A 27,576-nucleotide genomic window follows, 5' to 3' on the forward strand; every position below is an offset into this window, starting at 1 on the left:
AGTGGAAGTGTCCATGTGAGCAAATTGAAAACCAAGGCGGCAGCTTCCTGCGGTGGGAAGGAAGAAGGAAGCAAGATGGAGATGGGGTCCCTGGATTGGTTGTTGGTAGAAAATAAAAAAAAGGGGGGGGGGGGGCGGAGCTCCGCCACCACCACCGCCGGTCAGCTGACTCAGTTCCTGGGCGGGCGGGGCCTCGCCGCCGGTCGCGGCTCATCTCTTGCCCGACTTCATGTAGGACGGGATGGCGCCGCGAGCCGTCAGGCCCTCGAAGCGCTTGTAGGTGTAGTTGATGAAGACCCAGTCCTTGTTCTTCAGCTCCGCCTCGCTGTGGTTGGACACCGGCGCTGGGGGGGTTGGAGGGGTGAGATTAGTCACGACACAGTCACTTGCCAGCACGGCAGAGGGTTGTCGGGGGGTGGGGGGGGCTGGGAGGTACCTGAGGGCGTGAGGATGTCCGAGTCGGGGAACTCGTCGAAGTTGGACGTGTCGTCGATGCTTTTGATCTCGATGGGGATGGCGGCAGGACGCTCCCTGGTGGGGGGGAGGGGAGGGGCGGGGCAGCGGGGGGAAGCACACCACCATCGGAAGGGTTACACACACATGGCAACAAGAAATGTCACAGTGAGAGAGTGAGAGAGAAAATGAGAGTGAACGAGAGTGAGTGGGAGACTGAGCGAGAGAGAGAGAGAGCGAGAGAGAGAGGGAGGGAGGGAGCAAGAGTGAGTGAGTGATTGAGTGAGTGAAGGAGAGAGTGAGTAAGAGTTAGTGAGGGAGAGAGAACGTGAGAGTGAGCGAGAGTTAGTGAGGGAGAGAGAGAGCGAGCCCCGCCCACCTGATGTGGTCGTAGTCGACGCCCTCAAAGAAGGGGTTGGTCTTGATCTCCTCCACCCCTGTGGCTCCGACCCGGTGCTCCTCCTCACAGCAGAACCTGCAACCAGGAATTGCGCGTTACAATCTGAGAGGCTGCTAGTTGGCGGTTAGCGCAGCGCTAGCCTGCAGCGCTAGCCTGGCGTGCCCCTGCCTGAGGATGAGGTCCTTGGCCTTCTCCGAGATGGGGACCTCCGGGGGGAAGATGAGCGTCTCCCTCCAGTTCATCACCTTCCTGTAGGTCTCCTGCGGCGTCTCCGAGCAGAACGGAGGATAGCCTGCACACAGGAGGTCCCGTTAGCCCACCTAGCTCCGCCTCCTCTAGGCACAGCCACACCCCGCCCTCTGCCGGCGCTCCGCCCCCGCCTCTCACCTATCAGCATCTCGTACATGATGACGCCCAGGCTCCACCAATCACACAGCTTGTTGTAGCCGTTCTGCATGAAGACCTCCGGAGCGATGTAGTCTGGAGTTCCCACCGTGGAGAAGGCCTGCGGGTGGGGGTTGGAGAGGAGGAGGAGGGGAAGATAGCAGGAGAGGGAGGTGGAAGAGCAGGAGGAGAGGGAGGAGGAGGTGTGGTTAGGTGTGTTTCTTTCTAAACGTGACTTTGCGGCATCATTTCTTCCATCGTCGTGTCACAGCGTCTCCCGCCGTCCATCTTCTCATCCTGTTTCTTTGGACTCTGACCTGTACCAACTTACCAGCTGCCTCCGGTTCCTCTTCCATGTCTCTGCTTTCCTCTTGGAGTTCATGTTGTGGAAGGCTGCAGGTGCGGGGGAGGGAGGGAGGGAGAGAGAGAGAGAGAGAGAGAGTCAGTCCCCGTGTCACTCGCTCCACCTGAATGGTGCGGAGCGGCGGATCTAGTGGGCGGAGGCTGACTTTGCTTGGTGAGGTCGCTGGGCAGACTGTAGTTGAGGTTCTTGTAGAAGTCGGTGCGGTGCGCCCTCTTCAGGCCGGTGCAGAGACCAAAGTCTGAGAGCTTGACATGACCCTGGAGACGCAGACGGACAGACAGCCACACTGAGCATTATCAACAACATCAACATCATCATCTTGGTCGTTACCCTCATCTTCATCTTCACCATTCTCACCCTCATCTTCATCTTCACCATCATCATCACTGCCATCATCATCATCATCATCATCATCATCATCATCGTCCTCCACACATCATCATTCTCACCTTCATCATCATCATCATCCACACATCATCATCATCATTCAGACACCAACTTCTCCTCGACTAAAAGTCTGACTTTGCTAATTGAGACAAACTCGTCGTGCCTCTGGGTTCCGTCCTGTACCTCGAACTCGAACTCGAACTCAGCGTTCCCATCGAGAGTTCAAGACCACAACTATGTGGCAACCGAACCACGGGAGCACGCTGGGAGCTCGGGCAGAAAACCTCCGGCCGGAGCCGCAGGGAGGGAGTTGGGCTGCGGCCCGCAGACGGGACTAAAAACAGCTGCAGATGACCAGCTTCCATTTCGGATCAAAGCCTCCACAAAGTAGGTCAGAAAAACCCCGAAGCAGGAGCTGGAGCTGGAGCTGGTGTGTGGCTCTCTCACCCTGGAGTCCAGCAGCAGGTTGTCTGGCTTGATGTCTCGGTGGATGAAGCCCAGCTGGTGGATGGAGTCGATGGCCAGGACCGTCTCGGCGATGTAGAACTGCGTGGCCTCCTCCGTCAGCGTGTCCTTCTTCATCAGCAGGGTCATCATGTCTCCTGCAGCCGGACCAAACACAGATACACTGTGTCACTGCAGGGGGGGGGCGCGGCGGACCTGGAGGGTCATCTGAGGGGGGGCTGAGGAGGTACCGACCTCCTGGCAGGAACTCCATGATGAGGTAGAGGTTCATCTTGTCCTGGAAGCTGTAGAACATCTTGACCACCCAGAGGCTGTCGGCCTCAACCAGGATGTCCCTCTCGGCCCGGATATGACCCACCTGGCAGGGACACACACACACACACACACACACACACACACACACACACAGGTGGGCCAGATGCCGGTGTTGTTGACGAGGAGGGCCGAGAGGTCACCGTTCTTGAAACAGGACGCACGTTTCATCACAGCTCGAGGAGGAGGAGGCTTTCCTCTCCCGAGGTTTTAAAGCACCAACAGCTCAAGACTGCAATTACACAGCTCGGTCCACCAATGTAAACGGCTGGTGTTTATATTGGGAAGCCTAGGTATTGTCCACAGGCTAGTGGTGGTGAGGGAGGCCTACAAATGGCAGGAATGCCCAAGACAAAAGCGAAGGCATTGGCAAAGCTCAGTTCACAGCGGACACTGTTTCGCTGTACAGCGACGGCCACCGGCTGCGAAACCAGGAAGGCTTTTCATTGCGTGTCGCTCCGTCCGTCCAGCTCTCTATGAGCTTTTTCTTCGGCCACAGAGAACAGAAACGTCTGCAGTTCTACGTTCGCCCATGGTACAGTTTCCTAATCTTTTCAGATTTTAATACGTGAAACTGTAAAAATCCACACGCGGGGCATATAAAAAATGGCAGTTTTGGTCTTTCCTTAGAGACTGCCTTTGGCTTTCGTCAAAACTTTTACCCAATCAGTGCCCTGCACGTTGCTACGTCACCCATACGGTGTCAGCTCGGCTCGCTTCGAACCCCAAGGAGGCAGGTACCAAAATCGTAACCCCTGGGACCGTGCTGGGGCTGGTGCTGGTTTCCGTGACGTCTTTGCGATAAACCTCTATATCGTTGCGTCTGGAAAACCACCTCGCGAGAGCCTCAAAACCTTCTAGCGATATTTGAGAGCTTTTTCCATTACCAGTTTTGCATTGCGATATTTAGATTTTGCACGATTCCAGGGGCAATGGAAACGCAGCTGGCGAGTGTCCAATGCCGTGCACACCCATCACTGGTTGTGTTCGGACGACTACTTGTATCCACGCGGACAGAAGTGACGTCATTCAAATGCGAGCTGCTCACCTGCTCCTTCTCCAGCATGTCGGCCTTGCGGAGGATCTTCATGGCGTAGACGTGGCCCGTGTCCTTCTTCTGCACCAGACGCACCTGCAGACCACCATCAACAGGCGCCACACTGCTCAGAAACCATACTCGTCAACACCGCGGCCACTTCCCCGGAGGACTCATGTGCTCACCTCTCCGAAGGCTCCTCGGCCAATCACCTTCAGCGACTCAAAGTCCTCCAGGCCCAGCCGGGTGCGTTTGAGGCGCAGGAACTCCGTCTCTTTCCTGGCATGCTGAGAGCGGCGCAGGCGTTTCTGCAGAGGGACGGCGGCTCGTTTAGAGACGCGCGCGCGCAACGCGACGCGGCAGGGGCACAAGCGGCGGTTTCGAGGCAGGACAGCTGATATTTTTCTTACACAACAGTTCCAGCGATTCTATAAATATGCAGCTAAATTGTCCCGGCTGACCACAAAGTAGACGGTGCTGTCGTCCAAGTCGGGCTTGGTGGAGCAGGACACGCCTCCCGCCTGATACACCCTCATAACAACCAGGTTAGAAAAGCAAAAAAAAAAAAAAACACACACACAACAAAACACAAAATCGCAACTCGGTGAACATGCGGATCTGACGCTCCAAGCAAACAGGAGCCCTGTTAGAGGAACAAAGGCTGGAGAACAACACCAGGAGCTACAAGGGGGGTGGTGGGGTGGGGTGTCCTCTGTGCTGTTTGCACTCCCACCACCAGGGGCAGCCAGAGTGGAGGACAGAATCTACGCGATCAGAACTGGGGCACGGTGGGGGGTGGGGGTGGTTTGGCCGAGCGAGACGTGAGAAGGTCATCAACCAGCAGCAGGAGCTCAAATATTCCGCAGCTACTAAATATTTCACCGAAGCAGTAAAAGCTGCTCGGGACACCGGGCATCGCGTTACAGCGGAGGCGAGACCCGACCACCACGGCCGGTCAGCGCACGGCAAAAATCACACACCGCACAAACAAAACACTTCCTGGTGTGGCTGCTGTGCAGCATCGAGTCAGTGGAGAGAAAGGGGGTTCCAACCAGTCAACCCGACTGAACCCCCGGGCTGCAGGGGGCGCTACCGAGTCCTTCGGGCAAGGCAGGAGGATCTTGCTGCAGAGTATTTCCTATCGCCGAGTGCGATAGAGAAATAAACAACTTGGAGAGATCAAAGTTCCTCTCACAGTTTCAGGAAGTGCCCAGTGGCTCCTCCTCCTCTACCACCTCCCCCTTTCTCTTCCTCCTCCTCCTCCACCTCCACCTCAACTCACCTCCTCGTCAGCCAGACCTTCCTGGTCCATCACCTTCTCCAGCTTCTGCTGCCTACAAAAAAAAAAAAACACAACAGCAACATGAGCGTTTCCCACCACCTGCTACCATCACACAGACACGGTCAGTCTGCAGGGGGCAGCAAGGAACAAAAGACAATCAGCCGAGGGCTGCAGACTGGCTTTTCCCCCTAATGTGACGACACATCCTCCACCTCCCACCACATCAGACCGCAGGCGCAGCAGCGGTTTAACACATACATCATAACACAAGTCCCAGCTGATCAGCTGTGACACACACACACACACACACACACACACACACACACACACACACACACACACACACACACACACACACACACACACACACACACACACACACACACACACACCTCATCTCCCGCTCCTCGTGCTGGGCGATGAGGTTGCTGTAGAAGTTCTCCAGGGTCACCTTGGCCATGGTGACCCGCTCCTTGGTGTGGTTACTCATGGAGGAGCACGGGCTCTGGCCGGTCATTGCCATGCTGACCTGTGGGACGCACAAAACCCAACGGAAAATTTATCCGCGTGAGCCGGCGACTCCAACCGGCCCGTATCCTCCAATCATCGGCACCGGACGGATCAGGTGAAACTCTACAGTCATGTGACCCCGGCAGCTCTGCTTCTGTGTGAAAGTGGCAGAGATCCGTTTGCAGAGGGCCAAGGGCGGAGTCGCAGGCGCCTCGGAGGAAACCGTTGGGCCGGGTGTCACAACACTGAGCCGTGGCAGAGATGACGGTTGGCGTGTGAAAAGGGGAAGGAAGGCAGCGGCGGTGGGTGGGTGGGTGGGTGTGGAGCAGCAAAATGTTTTGAAATAGCACTTGTGGAGAAACAATGAAGTCATTTGATGAAGACATGAAGACGCGACGGTGGGACAGACGGATGGAGAGATCTGAGACCAGCAGGTCCGAGTCTCCACAGAGCTTCCACAGTGCAAACATCACTGAGGTTCTCCATCGCCACGGCTACAAGTGGGAAAACAACCCGTCTCCGATGTATATATTTTGCTTGTTTTTATGAAACAGGTCTAGATAGATAGACAGACAAATAGATAGATAGACAAATAGATAGACAGACAAATAGATAGACAAGTCAAATAGATAGATAGACAGACAAATAGATAGATAGATGACAGACAGACAGATAGATAGACAGACAAATAGATAGACAAGTCAAATAGATAGATAGACAGACAAATAGATAGATAGATGACAGACAGACAGATAGATAGACAGACAAATAGATAGATACTTTGTTATACTCAAGGAGAAATTTGCTACGACTGCAGGGAAACAAAAAGCAGCAGCAGTTTTTTAATGCACAGGTTGGACCAGATCAATGTGGAGGACGTGACCAGCTGAGGTCGATTTATCCCACAGTGGGACCAGAGGTCAAAGGTCAGAGGGCTCGATCGAGCTGACCTCCAATAGGATGAATGAAACTGGCCACCACCTTCTAAACAAGACCACTCTGATCCAGTCAAGTAGCGGCGCTGGTTACACAGCCGCGCATCAGTCAGTCAGTACATTGCGAAAGGGATTACGAAACATTTCTTTTTGGTTTTGGATTTAAAAAGGTGCCAAAGCAACACGGCATTGCTTGAACAAAAGTTCAAATTCTCATCGTCCTCAAGTCTGACGTCACAAAACAGAACTGAAACACGCACACGTACTGATATCAGTACACATGAATGCGGTGTATATTTAGCCAGATGTTTCTATTACAATTTCATTTTTGGTTGAACAATATTAATAGTCATCAACCAGCTGGCAGATAAGATACTGTGTGCCACATGATCTGCCCTCACATTTTCACGCAAATTTACAATACAGAATAAATCTTATACTAGTGTTAATTTGCCATTTTCCTATGCAACAGCCATGACGGATGTATTAATATAATGACATTATCAATAACCGAGGCTCAGTTCTGGCTCAGTTAGGTTTTTAAAAACCAATCAGCCAGGAGACGGTGTCAGTCTGCGGTTGTCTTTAGGAAACCGCCGGGACTAAAAAGGTCTTTTTGTTTAACACAAGGGTGGAGTTCGTGCAAGGCAGAAAGTTCAAGATACGAGGGAGGAGATAATCTTCAGAGATTTCCTTCTTCTTCAACCGGGTTCAATCGTCGTGCACATGCGATAATATCATCGCCACTTTTTTTTTTCATTTTTTTTTTTTCCAGAAACGCCATATGAAGTGAAGGTCTTTGACAAACACGGTTCGACTCAACACAATAAACTCCAACTGTAATAACAACGTGGCGACGAGGACAAACAAAAACAACGCCAGAGCAATTTCGCTTACCTTACGATTCTTTGTGTTGGCAAACCCTAAACCTGGCGACAGATGGTCTGATGAAGCTTTTATCGTTTGCATGCATTTGTCAAATCAAAATTAACTTAAAACGGGCGTATACATTTGATTGTTCTGACGATCTTTTTCGGTTCCGGGTGGGAAAAATAGGTCGCCAAAACTGCTGTCAACAACCGTGGGCTAACAAAGTTTATTAGTTTCACTAAGATACACAGCCAAAAAGTGGGACTGAAACTGAAAAGATTGTGAACACCGAGTGTTAAACCTAAACCATAACGATCCGATTCAAATTTCAAAAGGAGCGCAGCTTCCGTCATACGATAACGACTCATAAACAAATTCCATGACCTGCTTAGACTAGTTAGCTAGCAAGTTAGCCATTAAAGTTCAGCCGCTGGCCGACTGCGTCAAGTCAGCGGAGACACGAAGCGCCGTGGACGCCTTTCAAATTAAAAGTGCCGTGTCCGCCTGCGAAGCCTTCAGCCACTTACACGGGGCAGCCTTATTTTGTAAGCTTCCGGTGGAAGTGACAAACTCGCCATTGCCGCGGTCTTGACGAGGCGAAGTTACCTAAAGCGAATAGCTGTGGGAAAGTTAGCTCCGCAGCGCTAGCCACTTACCTGCTAATAAAGCCCGAGTCGAAGGTCTTAATCTAAAGCGTCGCCAGAGGTCTCCACGCTACTAAATGTGACCAACAGCCAAAGAAACTGTTTAAAAAGGCGGACTTTCTTTTCTCCCGGCGTGTATTTTGATAGTTGCTCTTTGTTCCCTTACCTTGGTCGTAGGTGCGGTGTCGGACTGCCGTCTCTTCCTCTGCTCTGCCCAAACACGCGTCATCAAGATTTTAGACTCATTACGACACCTAGTGGTCAACCGTTCTTTGACGCGTCCTCATCCCCACGCTGAAAGAATTTAGAATTCACTTTTCAACGCAACACAAATGGAAACATATGAATATCTTTCGAATTGGTTTCTTCTGATTCATATTTATATTTTAAGAGAGATCTCGGGTGAATTACACTACTGTATGTTAATTGGGATTTATGTTATGGCGTTGTCCACGTGGTATTAAATCATAAATTATTGGTGTAAAGTATAATTTAATCATTAGACCAACATTTCTTTAGCATTATATCCATCATGACATGGCTACCTCATTAAAACAATTTACTTTTTACTTTCATAAAGAGTAAAAGTAGATTTTTTTTGAACAAATAAAATAAATTAATGCAAAGGCATTTTACTTTTGGTGTACTTACTGTCAACAAAAGAGTTTCCCACAAATCTTCAAAAATGCTGCAACTGTTTATTCACCTCTTGTATAAGAGCAGCAATTTACAAAGTTGTCTTGAAACTAATGTGCCATTCACCAAATAATAAAATAAACTAGGAGCTCTCTTTGCTCCTAAAACCTTGGAACTTTCAGGCCTTGACTTATCGTCATTGTTGAAGTTCAGGTCTTTACTGTGAATTTTCTCATTGTTGGCCCTCCCGCTACTAAGACTTTAACTTTTGTTTGAAGGCACACGTCACGGTGACAGACACAGACCAGAGACACAAAGAAGAAACATCGGTGTGTTGAGTTAAAAAAAAAAAAGTGGTCTTTATTTGAAATGATCTCGTCGCCGACACACAGCGTCCGCCAGCTGACGAGCAGCACATGGAACTTGAGGCTCTGATGGCGCCAGTGTTTCACAGAGTAGCAGCAACAAACAGCCGTACAGTAATTCAAACATCGCTACACAATCATTTAAAATCCAACACAGTGCAACATTCACATCTTGTCCTATGTACACGAGCGGGTCGGGGAGGAGCGGGGCCTTCGCTCACGGCTAGTGTTTCTTTGATGGCTCCTTTTTCTTCTTCTCCTGGTACTCCAGGATCTTCTTGTGAAATATCCCTGCAGGACAAAAGAAAAAAAAATGTCAGTGCAGAAGAGTTTTTTTTTCCAATATAATTTCAATGTATCTCAGCTTCTGAGATTTTTTTTCAGTGGAGAATCTTAATGGAATAAATGAGAGATGAAATCAATTTGAAATACAAGTGTAGGTTTCAAGCTGGATAAAGTCACTAAAAATAAATTGCACATTTTCTTTTTTTTAAATTGTGAGCAACTACAACTCCATAAACAGCAGGTCACTATATAAACAGGGCGGGCAGCATATGTCTAAAGCAGCCGTGAGGAGAAAATGTTGGGGTTCAGTGGTTCTACTGTGACATCATCGCCGGCGGGAGGAAGTTAATGAGATCAGGAAAACGAGATTAACGTCTTCACTGCCTGCCGGTAACAACCAAAGAAGTCTGGCACCACCTGGTGGCCAAAAGCACAATTTGCTGGATGGAAAATTATCTCTTATGGCGCTTATTTATTCTTTTTTTTTTAAGTGATTGTTTGCATTGGTTTATTTTTTATGGTCTTTGTTTTTTTCCTTTGAGAATTTAAAGACATTTTGATAGACGAATGAACAGAGATTTCAAGCTTTCTGCCAGCAGAGGCAGCGCGAGACACCGCAGCCAACCACGCTGTGCAGCTGCTGCATTGCTGAATTCACCTTGCTGGGGGCCGAGCTGCTGCTGCTCCACCTCCTGGATGAACAGGTCGAACATCTGCGTCTGGAGGAACTTTTTGACAAAGTGCCGCGTGGTCTTGGAGTCGATGGCCTTGTAGAAGCTCCTCTTCTCGAACACGGCCGGCTCGCCTCTCCGGCCGCGCTTCACATAGGAGGAGTAGTGGCCGACGGTCCGCACGAAGAAGTGCAGGAAGGCCTCGGACACCACGCGGTTCAGCTCCTCCCCCGCTGAGTGAGTGAGAGAGAGAGAGAGAGAGAGAGAGGGGGACAGAGAGAGAGAGAGAGAGAGAGAGAGAGAGAGAGAGAGAGAGAGAGAGAGAGAGAGAGAGAGAGAGGGTTAGCGACGAAGGTCTGTTTCCTGCCTCACCAGGTTGGTTCTCCTGCCGACTCACAGGCAGCTTTCCGTCGGTCCGCCAGCGCCTCCAAGATCTCAGCCCGGAGCTTCGGAGGCAAAATCGAATCTTCATCACCGCTCTGGAGGAGGACCAGGAGGAACCAGGCTTACGACAGACAATGTGCACATTTACACTTTTCTTTTTTAATAGATACAAAATCTTGAGGGGAAATTCCACATTAGAGGGAACATTCATTTTAAGGCACCCTGAAAAACTTACCGAGACGATAAAAGTCTCCTTCCTGTCTGCAGACAGGTCGACCACCAGCAGCTGCATTGCAAACAGGAGAAAGATGACACGAGTTCTGCCTGATGATGACAATAACAGCAAAGACGACAACGACTCACGTCGCTCTGGTCGGTGACCAGGTCCAGCAGGCGCTTCTGGACGCCCAGCAGGTACGGCGTGGGCGCCATCACCACGTCAATGAGGATCTCCGGCACGATGGAGATGAAGGTGTGCTGCCAGGTGAAGGGGTAGAGGAGGGCGGCCACGGCGTGGATGACCTGAGACAGCGTCCTGCGGAGGGTCAGGGTCAGAGGAGGAGGAGGAGGATATATATGTATTGAAATGCAAAATAAAATCTAAACCTGCAAATCAAAACCCGATTAATCGCAGTTAACTACGGAAACCAGAGATTCATTTCAATTTAAAAAAAATCATTGTTTGACAACCCTTAATTATTAAACAGGTTTGTTGTGTTGTCGTGTGTTTGTGGTACGTGCGTGTGCGTGCGTTCGTCATCACCCCAGCTCCTCGGCGATGAAGACGATGCGTCTCTCCAGGACGGCGGCGGCGAACACCAGCAGCACCTCCTTGTCGCTCAGGCAGTCGAAGAGCGTGGAGAAGCTGACGTGCTCCAACCAGGAGTCCAGCGGCCGCGTCAGCCGGATGATCTGGTGGAGGACGCACACACACACACACACACACACACACACACACACACACACACACACACACACACACACACACACACACACACACACACACACACAGATATTCAGATTAAAGTGCTGCTGTGTTTAAACCTGCTTGTGAGGGAATAACTACACAAAATGCTGCCGTCAGTTTGGCCCCTCTGAGCTGGACGTTGCTAAAGTGGTGGGTGGGGGCAGTATGGAGCAGCCACCGGTGCCCCCCAGTGGACACAGTATTTAATACACTATGTAGGGAGGGTAGGCAGGGCTGATTTTTTTAGTCATGTGCTCTATTAGAGTTTGTGAAGCGCTGCTGGAGTGTCTGAGATGAAAGAGGAGATTATGGCACAGTTCTCTCCTCGTGTGTGTGTGTGTGTGTGTGTGTGTGTGTGTGTGTGAGAGACGCAGGCCCCCACACAACGAGTGAGTCCCGCCCCTTTTGGCCTCAGGCAGCTGGGATCCGAAAGACGTCCGTCATGCAGGTGAACGCACAATTGGACGAGACTCCTGGAGGCCCTGCAGGGAATTCTGGGTAATGCGGTGACAGGTCCAGACACGACTCCGGAGCCACCCACACCCATCACAGGAGGATCTTTACTCTCTCTCTCACCGTCCTCATCGATTTGCTGGTGAACACAGGAGAGATTCTACTCTATTTGATTCACCAGATCTTTGTCATGACTTCTAGAAGCTTCCAAATCTCCAGAATCAGAACCAGGAGTCAATCTTTACTGTCTGGTATAGGGGGAGCAAACCTGTGTTTCCCCACTGTCGCTCAGACGTCTGGTGATCGACTCTGAAACCTGTGGCAGGACTGAAGTTCTCTTGCCACGGTGGGCACTGAGCTGCTAGCTCCCCCTGGTGGATCATTAACACACGTGGAGTGACTCACCGACTGTTAGGGTTATAGCTGGGACTGCGACTCCCAGCTGCTCCACCTCACTTATCCCCCCCACCCCCAAATTCTCTCGAAATTCTGCATTCTTCTGAAAGTGCAAACACGTGGCTCAGACCACGTCAGCGAGAGAGGAACTCGCTGTTGGGATTTTTTTCTGTCTTTTTTTCCCCTCCTCTCCACAGGAAAGCACGCTGATCAAAACAGCCGCCGCGTCTTGCCTCATCCAGAGCACTTCCCTCCCGTAGGCCGTTATTGGGAAACCCGCCGGAGGGTTGGGGGAGAGGGGGGGACTCCGCCCACGCGGTGCGGAAACCTTACAAGGCCACGTTTCCTGTTGGCAGCGACGTCAACAACAAGACAGTGTTGTAGATACGGAGGGCAGGGCTGACCAAAAGTATTAGAAATAATCCTAACATATCTCACACACATATACACACACACACACACACACACACACACACACACACACACACACACACACACACACACACACACACACACACACACACACACACACACACACACTCAAGGCTTGGAAACAGCTTTGTCCAGAGTTTCCTGCGCCCTAGTCTAAGCAGCCCAGAAAGGCAACTTAGACTTACTCATCAAGTCTCAATCCGGGGAAACTTACTTGAACTGGTCTGTAACTACACTGTACTGTACTGTAATTGCACGAAACTACCACCTGTTTACAGCTGCACTGTGTGACTGTTCTCTTTTTGTACTTGCACCACCCACTTCATTGTATGTTGCCTTTCTGTTGCACAATTGTCTATTTATTTATTTTATGTCTATATATTTACCAGCTACATGTTGTGTATTGGTTACTCCTTTTGTCTACTAATGTGTAGTTTTTTTTGGTAATTCATGAGAGCAGAGAGATTCATTAGCCAAATAAAAAAAAACAACAAAACATTCAGATGCTACTCTTTGTCACTGTTAATGACATCATCGTGGTCGCGTTATTCAAATTTCACGTCGGCAGGTGGTAAGAAATATATATATAAATAAATACATACGTTTGTTTACATAAATATATATGTGTATTTTTGTGCCAAGTACATACTACACTAAGCATCTTTCCACATTAAGGAAATAATGCTTGGCTCCTCTTGCTTTTACTAGCTTTGGTTCAGCGTGAGCGCAATGCATGATGGGATATCTTGCCTGGTTCGCGACCGTCGGAGGTACAATACTACATCAAGTGGACTAAGGGGAGTTTTCAGACACAGCCAGAGACCTTTAAAATCGTTGCTGTGTTCAGTGTAGCACACTAAAGGATTCGAACAGTTGTGTTTCAGCCTCAGAACTAAAGTGTGGAGCAGTGAGTGAACTCCTCTGTGCAGCAGCAGGAGGAAGAGGAGGAGGAGGAGGAGGAGGAGGAGGAGTGTGGCTCTGACCTCAGTGCCCGACTCTGGAATGAAGCTGTTAATCTCCACTGTGTTGCCCGGAGCTGGGAACGGAGCCTCCCTCAGCTTCTGCATGAATGGGTAGATCATGGCCATGGAGATCTGCCGTCGCTTCTCCACCTCGTCAAATATCTTCACACACACACACACACACACACACACACACACACACACACACACACACACACACACACACACACACACAAATAAGACAAATACATTAAAACGTGTGCAGAAAGCCTGATAAAATGATAAATGATTCGACTCAGTCCAGAGTTTGGTCTTAAAGAATCAAATTGGACAAAATGGACATTAGAGCAGTTTAATTATCATTTTCTATTTTCCATGGCAATTTAGACCAACCAAAAAAAAAAATAATTAAGAACCATTCGGGTTTTTTTGACAGCCAGTCATCTGTAGTCTCTATGCAACCACTTTTGGCGGCCCCTGCTGGCCAAATGATAGAATAGCAGGTATTTTTAGAATTCTGTCCTTGGCCTCCTTTTTTTGTAACTGCATATTCTTCTTAAATTGATATTTTCCATCTGCTTCTACACCAAAACGTCAAACTGACACCAAGACTCCACAATCGTGTTGGTTAAATCGTAACTGAGACTCACTTTGGAGAAGAGTCCGAAGCAGGCCAGCGAGCTGATGATGCAGTAGGCCTCGGGGGGTCGAGCTCCCCTCCCTCCAGGCTGCAGGAGACCAACACATGGAGAAGAAAAAGAGGCTGAGACCACGTCGTCGCGAACACAACACAATGCAGAGCAGCGCAACACAAACCGGCAGACACCCCGGCCCAACTGACCAACAGCCTGCGGCAGTAACCGTTCCTCCGGCTGCCGTCGATCTCCGTCAGGACGAAGGAGAAGGTCTCACTGGAGGGAGAGGAAGACAAGTAGGAGAAGCTCAGAACATCTTCAGCAATGTTCTCGTGGGTTTGAAACACAGGACAGCAACAACCACAACCACAGCTCTCAATATTATATATGTATGTATATGGTGTAGGACTGCAGGATGGTGGAGGGCTGCAGGATGGTGTAGGACTGTAGGATGGTGTAGGACGGTGTGGGACTGCAGGTTGGTGTACGACTGTAGGCTGGTGTTGGACTGCAGGACGGTGTGGGACTGCAGGTTGGTGTAGGTCTGTAGGATGCAGGATGGCGTGGGACTGTAGGATAGTGTAGGGATGCAGGATGGTGTAGGACGGTGTGGGACTGCAGGTTGGTGTAGGTCTGCAGGATGCAGGATGGTGAGACCGACCTGTGGTACTCGGTCAGAGGAGCCCAGTTGATGCCCTCTGGGAAACAGAACAGCGTGATGGCCTTCAGCGTCTTCTCCTCCTCCTCCTTCTGATACTTCGCCATCCCATCTCTCTGCACGTCAACAACACACACACAAAGCACAAAGACACACAAACTATTTAAAACACCTCTGCACGGCACCACTGTTGCCTTTGTCCCCATTAGGAAAAGTTGCTATTGGCTGTGCAAAGATCTTGGACATTATAGGGCTGAATGAGAGAGGAATAACATGATGGGAGGGACAAATTAATATGATGATTAATATCTTAAACATGGTTTTTAACCTTTATGACTTTATGGTCCATGTAGGAGCCGACAACATGTGCCAAGTCAAACCATACGAGTAACCACAGCCATAGGAGAAAGGAACAGAGTCACCATTTGAGCCATAACATTTCAAACATAAAACCAGTTGACATGAAGATGCATTTTCTTCTCAGCTTCAACTCCAGACTGGACACGATGGTGTAAAAGTCTCTTGGTCTGACGAGCTTGGAGGTACCAGCCAGGTTGGGTTGGGTCAACACAGCGGCACCTCCTGCTCTAATATTCAAGGTCTCGTCTCTTCCTCAGAACTAAGTGGCGGTTGGACAAAACGCTGCCCCACTGACCAACCTTGGGGAACTGGTAGGTGATCTGTGGCTCGTAGCTGCTGCTGCCTTTGGCCTTCTGCAGGCTGACCACCACCAGGTACTCGAAGAAGTACTGCCCGCTGACGTAGCGCAGCTGCCGAGAGGAGTCGTCCTCCGCCGCCGGGCCCGGGGGCTCCGCGCTGTCGCCGTCTTTGCCTCCTGCGTGGAGACGGGAAACAAAAAAAATGAAAAAAAAAAACCAACAATAATCGGGACAAAGATCGCAAAAGGGGTCGAAGAAAAAGCCTGGAAGTGATGTTGGAACATGGCGGAAGGTGTTTATGGAGGAGATGTTTTGGAGGAGGGTGATTTGTCTCGGCCCGGCCGCCTCCAACTGCCTGCTGTCCTGCTGTGTTTACACTCCGCTATTCAGCCGCACACAAACGGCCAAAGTGTTGCTCTGTCTTCCTTCGCAGCCGCCTCGCCTCGCGTCACGTCTGCGGCATTCCGGCCTTTTCTGTGTCGATATAAAAGCACGGCGGGTCGGTTCTGTGGGCCCGCGGGGGTCTGGGGGAGGCTCCCCTGCTGGCACTAAGCACGAGCGCACAGGTGTCGCCGGACCTCTGGGCGACTGGCCGGTTCCGTCATCAGCCTGAATGGAGGCCAAGAGCAAGATTTCTGAGGTGCTGCTGGGGCCACAGCGCCATCCGGGACTGGAAGGTTCTGCTTTGTGTCCTCGAAAGGAAGGACCAAACATGGAGAGCGTTCAGCTCCTACAACTCCAACATTTCTGCAGGAGACTTCCCGGGCCGCAGTCCAACACTGTTTCATGGCCTGCTGGCTCCTAACGGACGGCTAGACCTGCACAGCGGCAGTAAATCTCCCCCCCGTTTTACAACATTTCCTTCGCTTCACATCGGTCAACGTCTTTTTTTTTTTTTCGCCATTTGTATTCGACTTGAATTACGTGAGCAAAAAAAAAAAAAAAAAAAAAATCAGACTGAGGAAATAAAAAAAGACTGAGTCAGTCCGAGATGGATTGCGTTGAGCTTTCCGAGTCTTTTGTCTGTTTGGGTTTGAATCCATCAGAGGGACTCGCTTTCAGGCGGAGTCAAAGCAGACACCTGTCCAGGGGGAGGAGGAGGAGGAGGAGAAGAAGATCAAGCCACTCACGCTCTCTCCTGCCTCTGCGGAAGGACGACCACATGGCACTGAACCTCTTGAGGGCGCCCCGGTGTTCGCCTTCATCGTCCGCCGACTGCAGGTCTGACGGGAGGAAAACCACCACACAAACCGGCGTCAGTGCTGCGCAGCGCCTGGACACCGGTGACCCAGAGAGGTCAAGAGTCACTCACTGCCTTTCCCGCCGACGTCGGAGATCAGGTTACCTCTCGGCTGCTCACCTGGGGGCAAAAAAAAAGAAAAGAACGCAACATAAATAAATCAGAGAAAATGAGTCGATCGCGAAAACCTGATTCGTGTTGGGGGGGGGGCTCGGCAGGGGGAAGAAGCACACGCGCTATGAATGCAAGCTTTGTGGCGCAGCTGAAGGGTGAGCGGCAACGTCGCGCGACTTTTAATCCGTGCAGTCCCAGCGACTTCCGAGACGCGGATGTGAGCGGCTCGTCAGCGTTGCCCCGGCGACGCACGTTTGCTCCCTCCGTTGATCCTCCGCGTGTCTGCTGAGTCATTTGTTTACTTTTCCTCCCCCGAGGAAAAAAACTTGTCTTGGCTCATCGATGCTGCATTCAGTCACCGTGGGAAAACCCGCTGCCGCTGACTTCAATGCAGCAATGCTCAAACAAGCTTGGCCGCCTACTCATTCAATTTGAAGGACATACATATACATAAACATATATATATATATATATATATTAAATTGTAGATTTCTCCAAGATTGAGCCTTAGAATCTAGAATCAGAACTTTTGTACAATACTTAAATTTATCATCCACAAACAAAAATGTCCGAAGTCAGCTGCAAACTTTGCACATTGTTTGCACATGTTGTTTTTTTAAAAAACAACATATATACACACACACACACACACACACACACACATATAGTCTGTGTTTCATTTTCTGTATATCTTCAAAATATCTGTATCATTAAAAAAAACAAGAAAGGAAAAACAGCAGACGCACACACACACACACACACACACACACACACACACACACACACACACACACACACACACACACACACACACACACACACACACACACACACACACACACACACACACGGGAAAAAAAAGCTTAGCCAGGAGATACAGCACAGTGGAACGTATCCCTGCTAGGGGTCGGAAACACCCCAGTTCTTGGAACAACTTTCTTTCACTTTTGTTCTTCGGTTTATCTCCCCAGATAAACCGAAGAAGTTCTTCGGTTTATCTCCCCAGATAAACCGAAGAACAAAAGCGAAAGAAAGTTGTAACCTTTCAAATTAAGGTCAGAAGCCTGTTTTTTTCATTTTCCACTGAGTTCATTGGAAGCTCAGCCCTGGCGCGATTTTGATGTTTCACAACCCAACAAAGCAAAGAGTCTGCTGCACAACAACCAGTCGGTCAGTCAGTCCTGAGGCTGGATGACCCTCAATCTGTTTGGTGACCGCGTCCCTCGACCTCTGAACGCCTCCAAGTGTCTTCGTGGAGTCCATTTCACCCAAGAACCACAGACAGACAGACAGACAGGCAGACAGGCGGATACAAACACAAGATTGCGTTGTGGCCTCCTGCAGCTACAGAAGCACACACACACACAGATTGCTCAAGACCCACACCAGCGACAAACCCTGTATTTTCTTCTCTATCTTCCCACAGACGCTTTTTTTTTTTACACCCACCTGAAGGTTGAGTTCAGTGGACTGTGTCAGTTGTCTTTGATTCAGGCCGACCGCAGAGCCCCGCCCATCGAAGCTCCGCCTCAACCTCTTTTTGTAGCCTAATGGCTCCTAAAAGTTATTTATTGGTCTGGAGGTAAGACAGCGTAACGCTGCTCGCCGCGTCCAAAGTAGGCGTCACGGTCAGACGATCACCCCTCGGCGCGCGGCACAGGCGCTGCCAGACTCGGACGCAAACATAAAAAAAATCTGCGAGTGAACAAAGTGGGAGATGCTCCAAAATGAGACATCGACACGCAGCCTGTTTCTAGCAGCGGAAGCCGACCCACTGTGAACCTCTAACCTCCACGCCATCGACTCCTGTTGAGACGCGCAACTGGTAATACAACTCGTAAACACTCAACCACAAGGTGCATCGTGAACCAGCAGCAGCCTGGTTTCACTTCCGAGCAAGACCCTGCAATCATGCGCAGCTCTAGACGTGCAGGTTCCCAGAAGGTAAATGAACACGTACACACAGAGACGGGAGAGAGACAAGCGAACGCGGAGGCGCGCACGGGTCGGAGCGTCCCGCTGGACAAAGTCCAGCTCCCAGTCTGGATCACTTCCCACGTTCCTGGGAGAAACCTTGAGAGAAGGCCTGGAACGTTTGAAGGGAAAGACGGGGAGGCGACGTCAACGTCAACGGCGGCATAGCTTTTATCTCTGTCAGCAACCTGGAGCTGCTCAGAAAACTGACATTGAGAAGTCCGACGGCCCCAGGGACACAAACTGTGCTCGAGAACCAGAGCATGTTTTTCAGTCCTGGGTCTTCCTCCATGTGCGTGTAAACAGCAGTGGTGCTCAACGGCCCCAGGCTGCAGGACATGTTGCAACACCGTCGCCGTCTGCTCTCCGGGGCGAGGAAAGGAATGGCATTCGCAGCCAGCCGTTCAGGTGTACAGGTATACCTGCGGGAGCACAGGTACTCACAAAACACAGCTCGGGTTGAAGAAGGGTTGTTTCCCTTCAAACTCTCTTCAGCTTCAGGATTCAGGGTCTGCTTTCTGTCCTACAACTCAAAAACAACCCCCCCATTAGTTAAATAAGGTTTGTTTTTTTCCCACGTCTCTCCGCGGAAAAAACTTTCAAAAGCAGAGTGAACAAATTGAAGGCATGACGCCGTGGAGAAGACCTACAATTTACACAGTTTACAAAGGCACAGTCCATCATCCAACTCTTGACACGTTCTTTTGTTTTCGATTCTTGTACAGGTCACTCAAAACCAGGAAAAAATAGACTCAGAAATGGCTTCTTCCCAAGAGCTATCACTGCAGTCAACAATCACAAAGCCAGTTGAAACTGTACACCCTCTCCATCCACACACACATACTGCTCACATTGATCACTGTGCGATAATATGGCACTTCTGTGTCAATAAGTTACACACTCACTGTGAAATAACCATTTAATCTGTCTTTACGTATAACTCCGGCACCTGTGCATATTCATGCTGCTATTGTCTTACTTGTACATGTATTTATTGTGTTCTAAATGCTCTTGTTACTGTTTATGCTGGTGTTTTTGTTCTTTTCTCTTTTCTTTTTGACACCAAGGGAGTTGAAATCTCCATCTCGTTGTACCCTGTACAATGACAATTAAGGCTATTCTATTCTATTCTGTTGTAAAGTTTCTTTTAAGGAGGTTGGATCGTTGCGTGTTGAGAAAACAAAAACACTTTTCTGGCATGAGTTGACAATATTTACTGTTCTGCTCAAGTCTGATCAGGATTGAGCAACGAAAGAAACTATTACATTCCTTCGTTTAAAAAAGAAAAAAAAAAAAAAAAAAAAAAAGAAGACTCACCACAACCAATAGCAACACGTCTGGACAGATAAAAACAGACTTTTTCACACAAACTCTGCCAATCGTTCTCTACTTGTTTCACTGAGTTCTACCAGTCTACTTCACCCTGGTACTGACCGAGCCGGATGGGAACAGGACGCTGCTACTTTTAATACCCGGATGTGGTAACCTGCTGGTGGCGGGTCACCAGCCCGACAGGTGTCCGTCCCCGGAAGTCGGTTAACCGCTTCACTTAACGACCTCCGCGGGCAACGACCGTGTGAAACAGCCAAGTGACGCCGCCGCCGCGACGCGAACTTCGAACCCCCGTCGGCTACTCACTCCATCGGCTCCTGAAGTTTCTCAGTCCGGGGCCCTTCCTCCGCCTGGTCACCGCTTCACTCATGTTTGCTCACCTCCGCAAAACAACAAACAAACAAACGAAACAAACAGACAGTCCGCACTTATTCCTCAGCCCTTGCCGTCTGCGGGCTCGTCGTCACGCAGCGACCGCGGGGCTCCATCGTCTGCCTGCTTGTCTCTCTCTCTCTCTCTCTGCTTTCGCGTGCTCACTGAGTCCGGCGAGAGGGGGGACGCGCGTGCTCACACCTCCTGCTCCCCGCCCCCGACTGCGGTGCGTTCATGCCAAGCGCGGACAAAATAATAAAAGAAGAAATAATAGACGAAACCTGCGACGTCGTGATTTTTTTGTTGCGCTGGCAAACAGGAAATTAATGAAGCACGTCGACCTAAAACCACAGAATGATTGGCTGTCAAGGCTTTCTGTCAAGTTCCGCTTCTTCAGCCTATCGCGTACTGAGGTAAAACGTCTTCAAGATAGATTAAAAAAGAAAGGAGAAACCCGAAAACAAACCAAAACAGTCCATTTGCCTTAAGCTAACCTTTAAGGCCACATCAAGGTTGCCTTTTGCAGCACCGCCGCTCTGAGAGACAACCTCAAAAAATGCACTGCAATGAAACGAGCCAACAATAACAGTTTACAAGATAAATCGTTTCTTTCCCCACCACATTTCTTCCCCGTGAAGCACACTTTCACTTTTATTTCGCTCTTGCCAAACAGCTGGACGTCATTTGAGAGCGGATTGTAGTTTAGCTCAACTGTTTGCAAGTGAATTGTGTATTTCCCACAGCAGAGCTCACTTTCACTTTTTTTTTTTTTTTAATCCTGTCAGACTTCTGATGCAGTGGAAAGTTCAAAACATTTTGCCTGGCTTAGCACTATTTACGGTAGAGTCGACAAAAAAAACAGGTGTCTACAGAATGGTGTGTCATGAAAAATTGTATGTGCTGATTTGGACACACACACACACACACACACACACACACACACATATGTGTGTATTTATATATATATATATATATATATATATATATATATATATATATACATATATATATATATATATATATATATATATATATATATATATATATATATATATATATCACAGATTGCTTTTTAAGACAAGCTTTAGTTTCACTTTTAGAATTAAAACCAAATGCACTGAGAATTATTTTTTAATTTTTAATTCACACAAAATGCATCACACACCCTCTGTGGTTACCTGTGCAAATAGTAGACATTTTACAGACACCAAATGCAAAATAAATCATGTCGAAGAAAAAATATTCTCAGTAGGTCCACACCTATGCTAAGGTAATCATTATCACAAAGTTCACAAATACCAAACCACTGACACAATTACCACTCAGAAGAAAAAGGTAAAACCCTGTACCTACGTTCGTGCACGTACTTACTGTATGTTAATGCTGCAAACTGAGATAGTGTTGATAAAATGTTGCAACAGGTGAATTACTCTGAATGTTTCAGTTTTGTGGTGGGGATTTTTTGGTAAGCTTTGCAGGAAAGACTGAATCTCCAAAGAGCAGATTAATAACGAAGCACAACCTCAATAAATACTTTAAGGGAGTTTCCTATGGAATGTACAGACGGCATTAATTTGCATTACAAGAAGGACTTGGAGAAGATCTGAGCAACGCTTCATCAGCCAGCCAAGGACAACAACAACTTGTATGAGCAGTTTGTCTAATTTTACAATCCCAAAGCAGGGTGGGGTAACAGAGGGCGGCTCAGCAGTGTGACTGGTTACAGAAGTGTTTTTCACACTTTGTGGTTTATCAATGCAAGGCCACATGAGCATGATGCGTGTGACTGGGCACAGTGAATTTGCATCCAGTTCAGTGCTTCGGTGAGCGTGAAGTCAGAAGCCAGTGACGACAACAAAAATACTGAATGGAGGGTTTCTCACCCCCCCCCCCCCCCCCCCTTTGTGCAGCCTCTCTACATACCTGTCTTGTTCACCTGGCCCTGAGATCTTGGTAACGGCATGGCAACGCCTCCATCTCGGACTGACTCTGCAATTAAAAGATGAAAAGTATGATTAAGTCACAACCTGCAGAAAGAGCTGTGATCACATTTTTCTAATGGAGCAGTTCTGATGGCTGAGAAGGGCAGCAGGACCATGATTTAAATTCCAAATGTTTTTTGACAGTTTGTAGACAGCATCCATGTCAGCGTGGATACTGCACTGTAAGCAATGATTGTCCCAGTGTAGATGCTGAAGTGTAATCAGTGATTCTGTCAGCATTGATGTTGCATTGTGACAGTGATTTTGTTAGTGTGGATGCTGTAGTGTAAACAGTGACTGTGTCAATGTGGATGATGCAGTTTAACAATGTCTTAGTCGATGCTGCAGTGTAAACGGTGTCAGTGTGGATGCTGCGGTATTAACAGTGTCAGTGTGGCTGATGCAGTGTAACAATGTCAGTGTGAATGTGAATGTTGCGGTGTAAACAGTGATTGTGTCAGCGTGGATGCTGCAGTGTAATCAGCTATTGCGTCAGCGTGGATGCTGCAGTGTAAATGATTTTGTCAGCGTGGATGCTGCAGTTGGTCAATCTGATCACAGCTGGACAACAATTCGTACGTAGAAGAGGAGCAAAGGACTACAGGCACCGGAGGCTTTTCTCTGCTAGCTGACTGGCTGTGGACACACTGTGGTTAAACTCCACCTTCACCTCTCGCAGCACCAATGAGCCGCCTGGACCCGTTACCAGCGACGAAATCTGACTGGTTTAGAATTTGACAGAAGGAAACTTAGTCCAAGCATCGAAAATCGAAGGCTGACCCCCTTTGATAAATGTTTTCTCTGGGCTCTCTGTGAATGAGGTAACAAAATGACCCCAGTCACCGTTTTTCGAGGATTCTCTGGCTGATGAAAACAAGCGCCGCCCTCTCCGCTGGTTGAAGCCACCCTCTTCATAGCTGTTGTGTCTCTCTGTGGAAAAGTTGTCAGAGACAGGAGGGTGTAAACACATGAGCCGTGGACCGGAACAAGATGAGCAATGAATGAGACAATAGAACAGAATCCCCTACTTTTAATGCGGAGCGATGAGAAGGAGAAGCTCCCCCTGGAGGTTGGTGACAGCGGCTGCTCAAAGCTCTGGGGGATGGTCAAAGAAATACACCGTTACTGAACTAAAATCCAGGAACTGAATCCATAAAGTACTTCAGAACTTCACTGCTTGTATGGGAAGAAAGACAGTCATATTTTTTCTGTTCAGCCTGTAAAGGAAATGTAGATATTAACAACTCAGCTGGCCTCCGTTTAAAGAACTCAGCTGTGAGCTTCTTCTCATTCTTCTTTGTCTTAGTCTTCTTCTTCTTTCCAGTGTGTGTGAAGACCGCAGTGCTAATTACAGCCAACCAAAATTATGGGACAGGTCGATGTTCTGTGGGAAAACTGCACCTCACCACTGCAATTCATCAAAGCTGTGCAGTTGTGTTTGTCTAAATATAAATGTCCTTTGTAATTTATGTTTTTGATGCCTTACAGGCATTTTTTTTCTACTTTTTTCTTCTTCTCCCCTTTGCTTCCTGCGTCGCTGGTCTGGTCTTGTGGTGTCGTCACGGACACAACACAATAATGTCAAAAGAAACATTTTAGTCATCGGCTGATTTTTGCATAGGAGAAATGACGCAGGGGATGAATATTTTTTGGGTTTTCGAACGGCGTACGAACCGAAACTGGAAATGAAAATATTGAATTTGACATTTACCATAGGCACAACCGAAGAACGAAGAGGCTCACGTGCACGTTTGGATTCTGTTTCCTTAGTTATCAGTTCCTCAAAAAACTCTGGCGGAGGACATTTTTTGATAGAAACCTGTTGTTTCACTGAACGTTGGCAGAAATGTAAAGAGAGGACAGACGTAATACACAAAATGTAATGGTTGAAAATACAAACAGACAACAAACAACATACCCCCCCGCCCCTCTCCCCACCTGCTCCCAGGTCTTTGACTCTAGACGTCAAAGATTGTCTGGGCCACAAATGTTTTACATTGCAGAGCAATTTAACAATAAAACACACGCAGCTGCGGCGGCGGCCACATCAGGCCGTCCTGCTGCCTGCTCGCTCTCTGAAGTGGGCGGCAGGAGCCACGGGCCACGCCTCAGGTCCAAAGACACACAGCCGCCGCCGCGGTAAACACACATTTACGACCTTGTATATGGGTGAGTTTGTTTCGCCTATCGCTGATCTCCTGCTTCCGCCCCTCAATCACAAGGTGACTCATGAATCCTGTTAGGTAAACTCTTGGAAACAGTAATCAGTAACTTGTACTGGAGTAAATATTAAATCACCTTTAAAAAAAAATGGCCACAGGAGGGGTCCTTCAGGGGATTTTAACTCCTTGATCAGCCTTATCTTAAAAAAAAAAAGAAGAACTGAAACCATCCCAGCCAATCAGAGCACCTTTGGCCCTCGGTCAAGGTGTGTGCAGTCAGTGCTGCCCCATCCGGGTGCAGCAACCCTGATAACATCCTGAAGTAGTAATGCCACGCGAACAGACTCCGCCTCCACATAATCAGTCAACGTCTTTGTGGCCTGAGAAATACTCGGCTGGTCAACTTTTTCAGGTTTGTCGAGCAACGACACCCGCCCACCAGAGAGGGCGCCAGCCGGCAAACACAAACATGACTAAACGATTTTAAGTCTGAATGCAAGAGCGTTAAAGTTAGCGCATATGCAATTTACGGAAAAAAAAAAAGAGTGACATTTCAACTCTAAGTGCGTAAGACGAGGCAGCGCTGATTTTGAAATCAATCTGCATCTTGGCAATATTTAGAGTGCCAGGGACAGTTTGTGTAACAGCGTGCGTTTGTAACAGCGGCGGCCAAATACCAGGAGGTGGAAACATCAGCGGCAACATAATCAAACGGCGTCTCTGTGTTGGCACGCTATAAACAGTGCAGCCGGCTCTGGACTCGCGGCCGCCCGGCCCTCTCTGCAATCAGAGGAAGGAAAAAAAAACAAACCAAAAAAACAACTAGCAACAGCGGAGGCTCGCACGCACAGGAAGTGGAGGTTCAAAGTTGTTGTGTCACACCATTGAAAATGAGTCTTGTCTCTGGCGAGTGTCAAAAAGGTCAAGCGGGGAGCTCATCATGAGCCTTTGAAACGGCGGGCCCCAAGCGCACACAAACACACACTCACTCACACACACACACGCACACACACAGACACACACACGCACACTCACCGGCTCGGATCGCTGCGACGCCCTCTGCTCCTTCTGTCTGGTTGGCTGGTAGGAAGCCATCGCTCCTCTGGTTTCAGTGGCGACAGTCACTCACTCACTGTTGTGTCATCGCCGGCTGTGAGTTCAACTGTGGCGGCGGCGGCAGTGGCAGCAGCAGAGTGGGCGGCGGCCTAGGCCTCACACAAGCGCGACTGGTCGTAGCGGGTGCGAGGCGACAAGTGCACTTGTATGAGGAAGTGCACGGCGGAGTGGCGGCGGACTTCACCCTCTGGCTGGGGTTTCCTCTTTCACTGCACAACCAAAGTGCAGTGAGATTGTGTGTGTGTGTGAGTGTGTGTTTATTCTGTGCGCGTGCGTGTGTTTGCGTGCAGCTGAACCTGTGTGACAACTTCTAAACGGTGATAATAATGCCACCGCGTCGATGAGTTTTTGATTTTGCTGTTCAGGCAAAACCTGTTTGGAGGGTTCGTAGCAACAAGGGCGGCAACACCAACACAGCCAGGAGGTTGAGGTGAATGCGCTGACCCTGCCATTAACAAGGCTTTGGGTCGAGAGCAGTGGTTCTCAACTAGTGGAGTCTCAGGACCCACAATTTATTTATTTTTTAAAAAGGAAACTGCCCACGAAGCTGCAACCCAATCAGAACAGCTCCGCGACCCACTTTTGGGTCACGACCCACCGGTTGAGAAGCGCTGCTCTAGAGGATTCCAGCTCCGGTCCGTATCAGTTTTCCCTGCTTATGACCGAACCAATCAACGTCCTCTGAGGGGACGGGGGCGGAGCAACAGCCAGGGACGGCGTGAGGAGGTTTGGTGAGATTTTGAAGAGTCTTCAGGGTTTTAACCACGTCACATCCTCACAAACCAGACTCACGCCCGTCACGGACACAAGAGGGCGCCTCGTGCTCGGCACGCTCTCCCTCTCAGCTTCAGCTCCACACACACCTGGACCTGGATAGAGGAGGAGAGAGACTTTCGCCAGGTTGTTGATTTCGAACAGGCGAAAGAAACACACTTCTGGGTCCGTAAAAGCACGATTCCATGATTCTTATTTTAAGACTTTTCAACTCAGTCAGCCAAGATTTCACAAAGAGCAACGGCTCCCTCCAGAGGCTGGCTGATGGCTCATCTTTGTGGGCGGGGCTAAGGACAGATCGGAATCATGTCTGCAAACAGTGACTGACGAAGACGCTCGCGGTATCTCTCCAGACCGCTGGAACTATCACTGGGGAGTCTAATCACACGGTCCTTGTCCCACATGTTCGACTTTCATCAGCGCAGATAAATCCCACGATGGGTGTTCGGAGCTCGAACGCTTTCTCTATCTGAACACTGTCTGATTAAAGGGCCACGGTTTATGAACACTGCATGTTGTCCTTTAAAGGTTGACACTGAAAACTACCGCAACATTCCTCAGAGAGCCTCAATGACTTTTTCTTAAGAAAAAAAAAAAAAAAAGTTTATTTGACTTTTTTTTAACGTGAGTAATAAAACCCACTGACTTTCACCCCACTAGATGGTGCTAAAGTACTCAGCCTGGTGGAGGAGGTCAAGCAGCCCAGCTAAGGTGCGACTCCGACTGGTAAATATAGCCATATTAATCGTGTGAAAATATCGCATTAGCACCATATAGTCAAATTAAGTTGGGATGAAAACTTTATGCTGAACCAGTTCCGATCACACCATCTGTGTCAAGACGTTGATTAATTAAAAAAAAAAAAAAAAATTAAGCCAAAAAAAAACAACAACAAATAAACACGTGAGTTTGTAATTTGACATTAAACTTGCATAAACCTATGTATCATGTAAAGTACATAATCA

The 27,576-nt window shown here is 48.9% G+C and overlaps 2 protein-coding genes across 8 annotated transcripts; both read right to left on the reverse strand.

The window, feature by feature from the left end:
• Positions 1 to 99: 99 nt before the first annotated feature.
• Positions 100 to 8,307, reverse strand: LOC142888450 (serine/threonine-protein kinase 38). 3 transcript variants are annotated; one of them, XM_076026751.1, is made up of 15 exons: positions 8,209 to 8,263; positions 7,426 to 7,457; positions 5,476 to 5,612; positions 5,084 to 5,135; positions 3,987 to 4,109; positions 3,814 to 3,897; positions 2,688 to 2,811; positions 2,436 to 2,590; positions 1,747 to 1,858; positions 1,569 to 1,630; positions 1,241 to 1,358; positions 1,022 to 1,145; positions 833 to 928; positions 437 to 531; positions 100 to 344 (listed from the first exon to the last, which is right to left on the reverse strand). In XM_076026751.1, the coding sequence occupies exons 3-15, from the start codon at positions 5,604 to 5,606 to the stop codon at positions 211 to 213; spliced, it is 1,410 nt and encodes a 469-aa protein (XP_075882866.1). In that variant the 5' UTR covers positions 5,607 to 5,612; positions 7,426 to 7,457; positions 8,209 to 8,263; the 3' UTR covers positions 100 to 210. The 3 variants fall into 3 exon arrangements, with proteins under 3 accessions (XP_075882866.1, XP_075882865.1, XP_075882867.1); XM_076026750.1 differs by lacking the exon at positions 7,426 to 7,457 and having other exon boundaries at positions 8,209 to 8,307; XM_076026752.1 differs by lacking the exons at positions 7,426 to 7,457; positions 8,209 to 8,263 and adding an exon at positions 8,055 to 8,195.
• Positions 8,308 to 9,012: 705 nt separating this feature from the next.
• dennd2da (DENN/MADD domain containing 2Da) lies at positions 9,013 to 26,028 on the reverse strand. 5 transcript variants are annotated; one of them, XM_076026720.1, is made up of 17 exons: positions 25,757 to 26,027; positions 23,588 to 23,642; positions 23,403 to 23,489; positions 22,501 to 22,566; positions 16,858 to 16,905; positions 16,676 to 16,768; positions 15,546 to 15,721; positions 14,890 to 15,002; positions 14,435 to 14,504; positions 14,244 to 14,321; positions 13,615 to 13,755; positions 11,147 to 11,295; positions 10,747 to 10,918; positions 10,619 to 10,669; positions 10,397 to 10,478; positions 9,987 to 10,232; positions 9,013 to 9,334 (listed from the first exon to the last, which is right to left on the reverse strand). In XM_076026720.1, exons 1-17 carry the CDS (start codon positions 25,814 to 25,816, stop codon positions 9,267 to 9,269), a joined length of 1,755 nt encoding a protein of 584 aa, XP_075882835.1. In that variant the 5' UTR covers positions 25,817 to 26,027; the 3' UTR covers positions 9,013 to 9,266. The 5 variants fall into 5 exon arrangements, with proteins under 5 accessions (XP_075882835.1, XP_075882834.1, XP_075882836.1 ...); XM_076026719.1 differs by having other exon boundaries at positions 23,588 to 23,654; XM_076026721.1 differs by lacking the exon at positions 16,858 to 16,905 and having other exon boundaries at positions 23,588 to 23,654; positions 25,757 to 26,028.
• Between the last annotated feature and the right edge of the window lie 1,548 nt (positions 26,029 to 27,576).

Source organism: Nelusetta ayraudi, unplaced genomic scaffold, assembly GCF_046127955.1.
Source record: "Nelusetta ayraudi isolate G7.1 ecotype Tasmania unplaced genomic scaffold, CSIRO-AGI_Nayr_v1 ptg000019l, whole genome shotgun sequence".
In the NCBI taxonomy this organism is placed as follows: domain Eukaryota; kingdom Metazoa; phylum Chordata; class Actinopteri; order Tetraodontiformes; family Monacanthidae; genus Nelusetta; species Nelusetta ayraudi.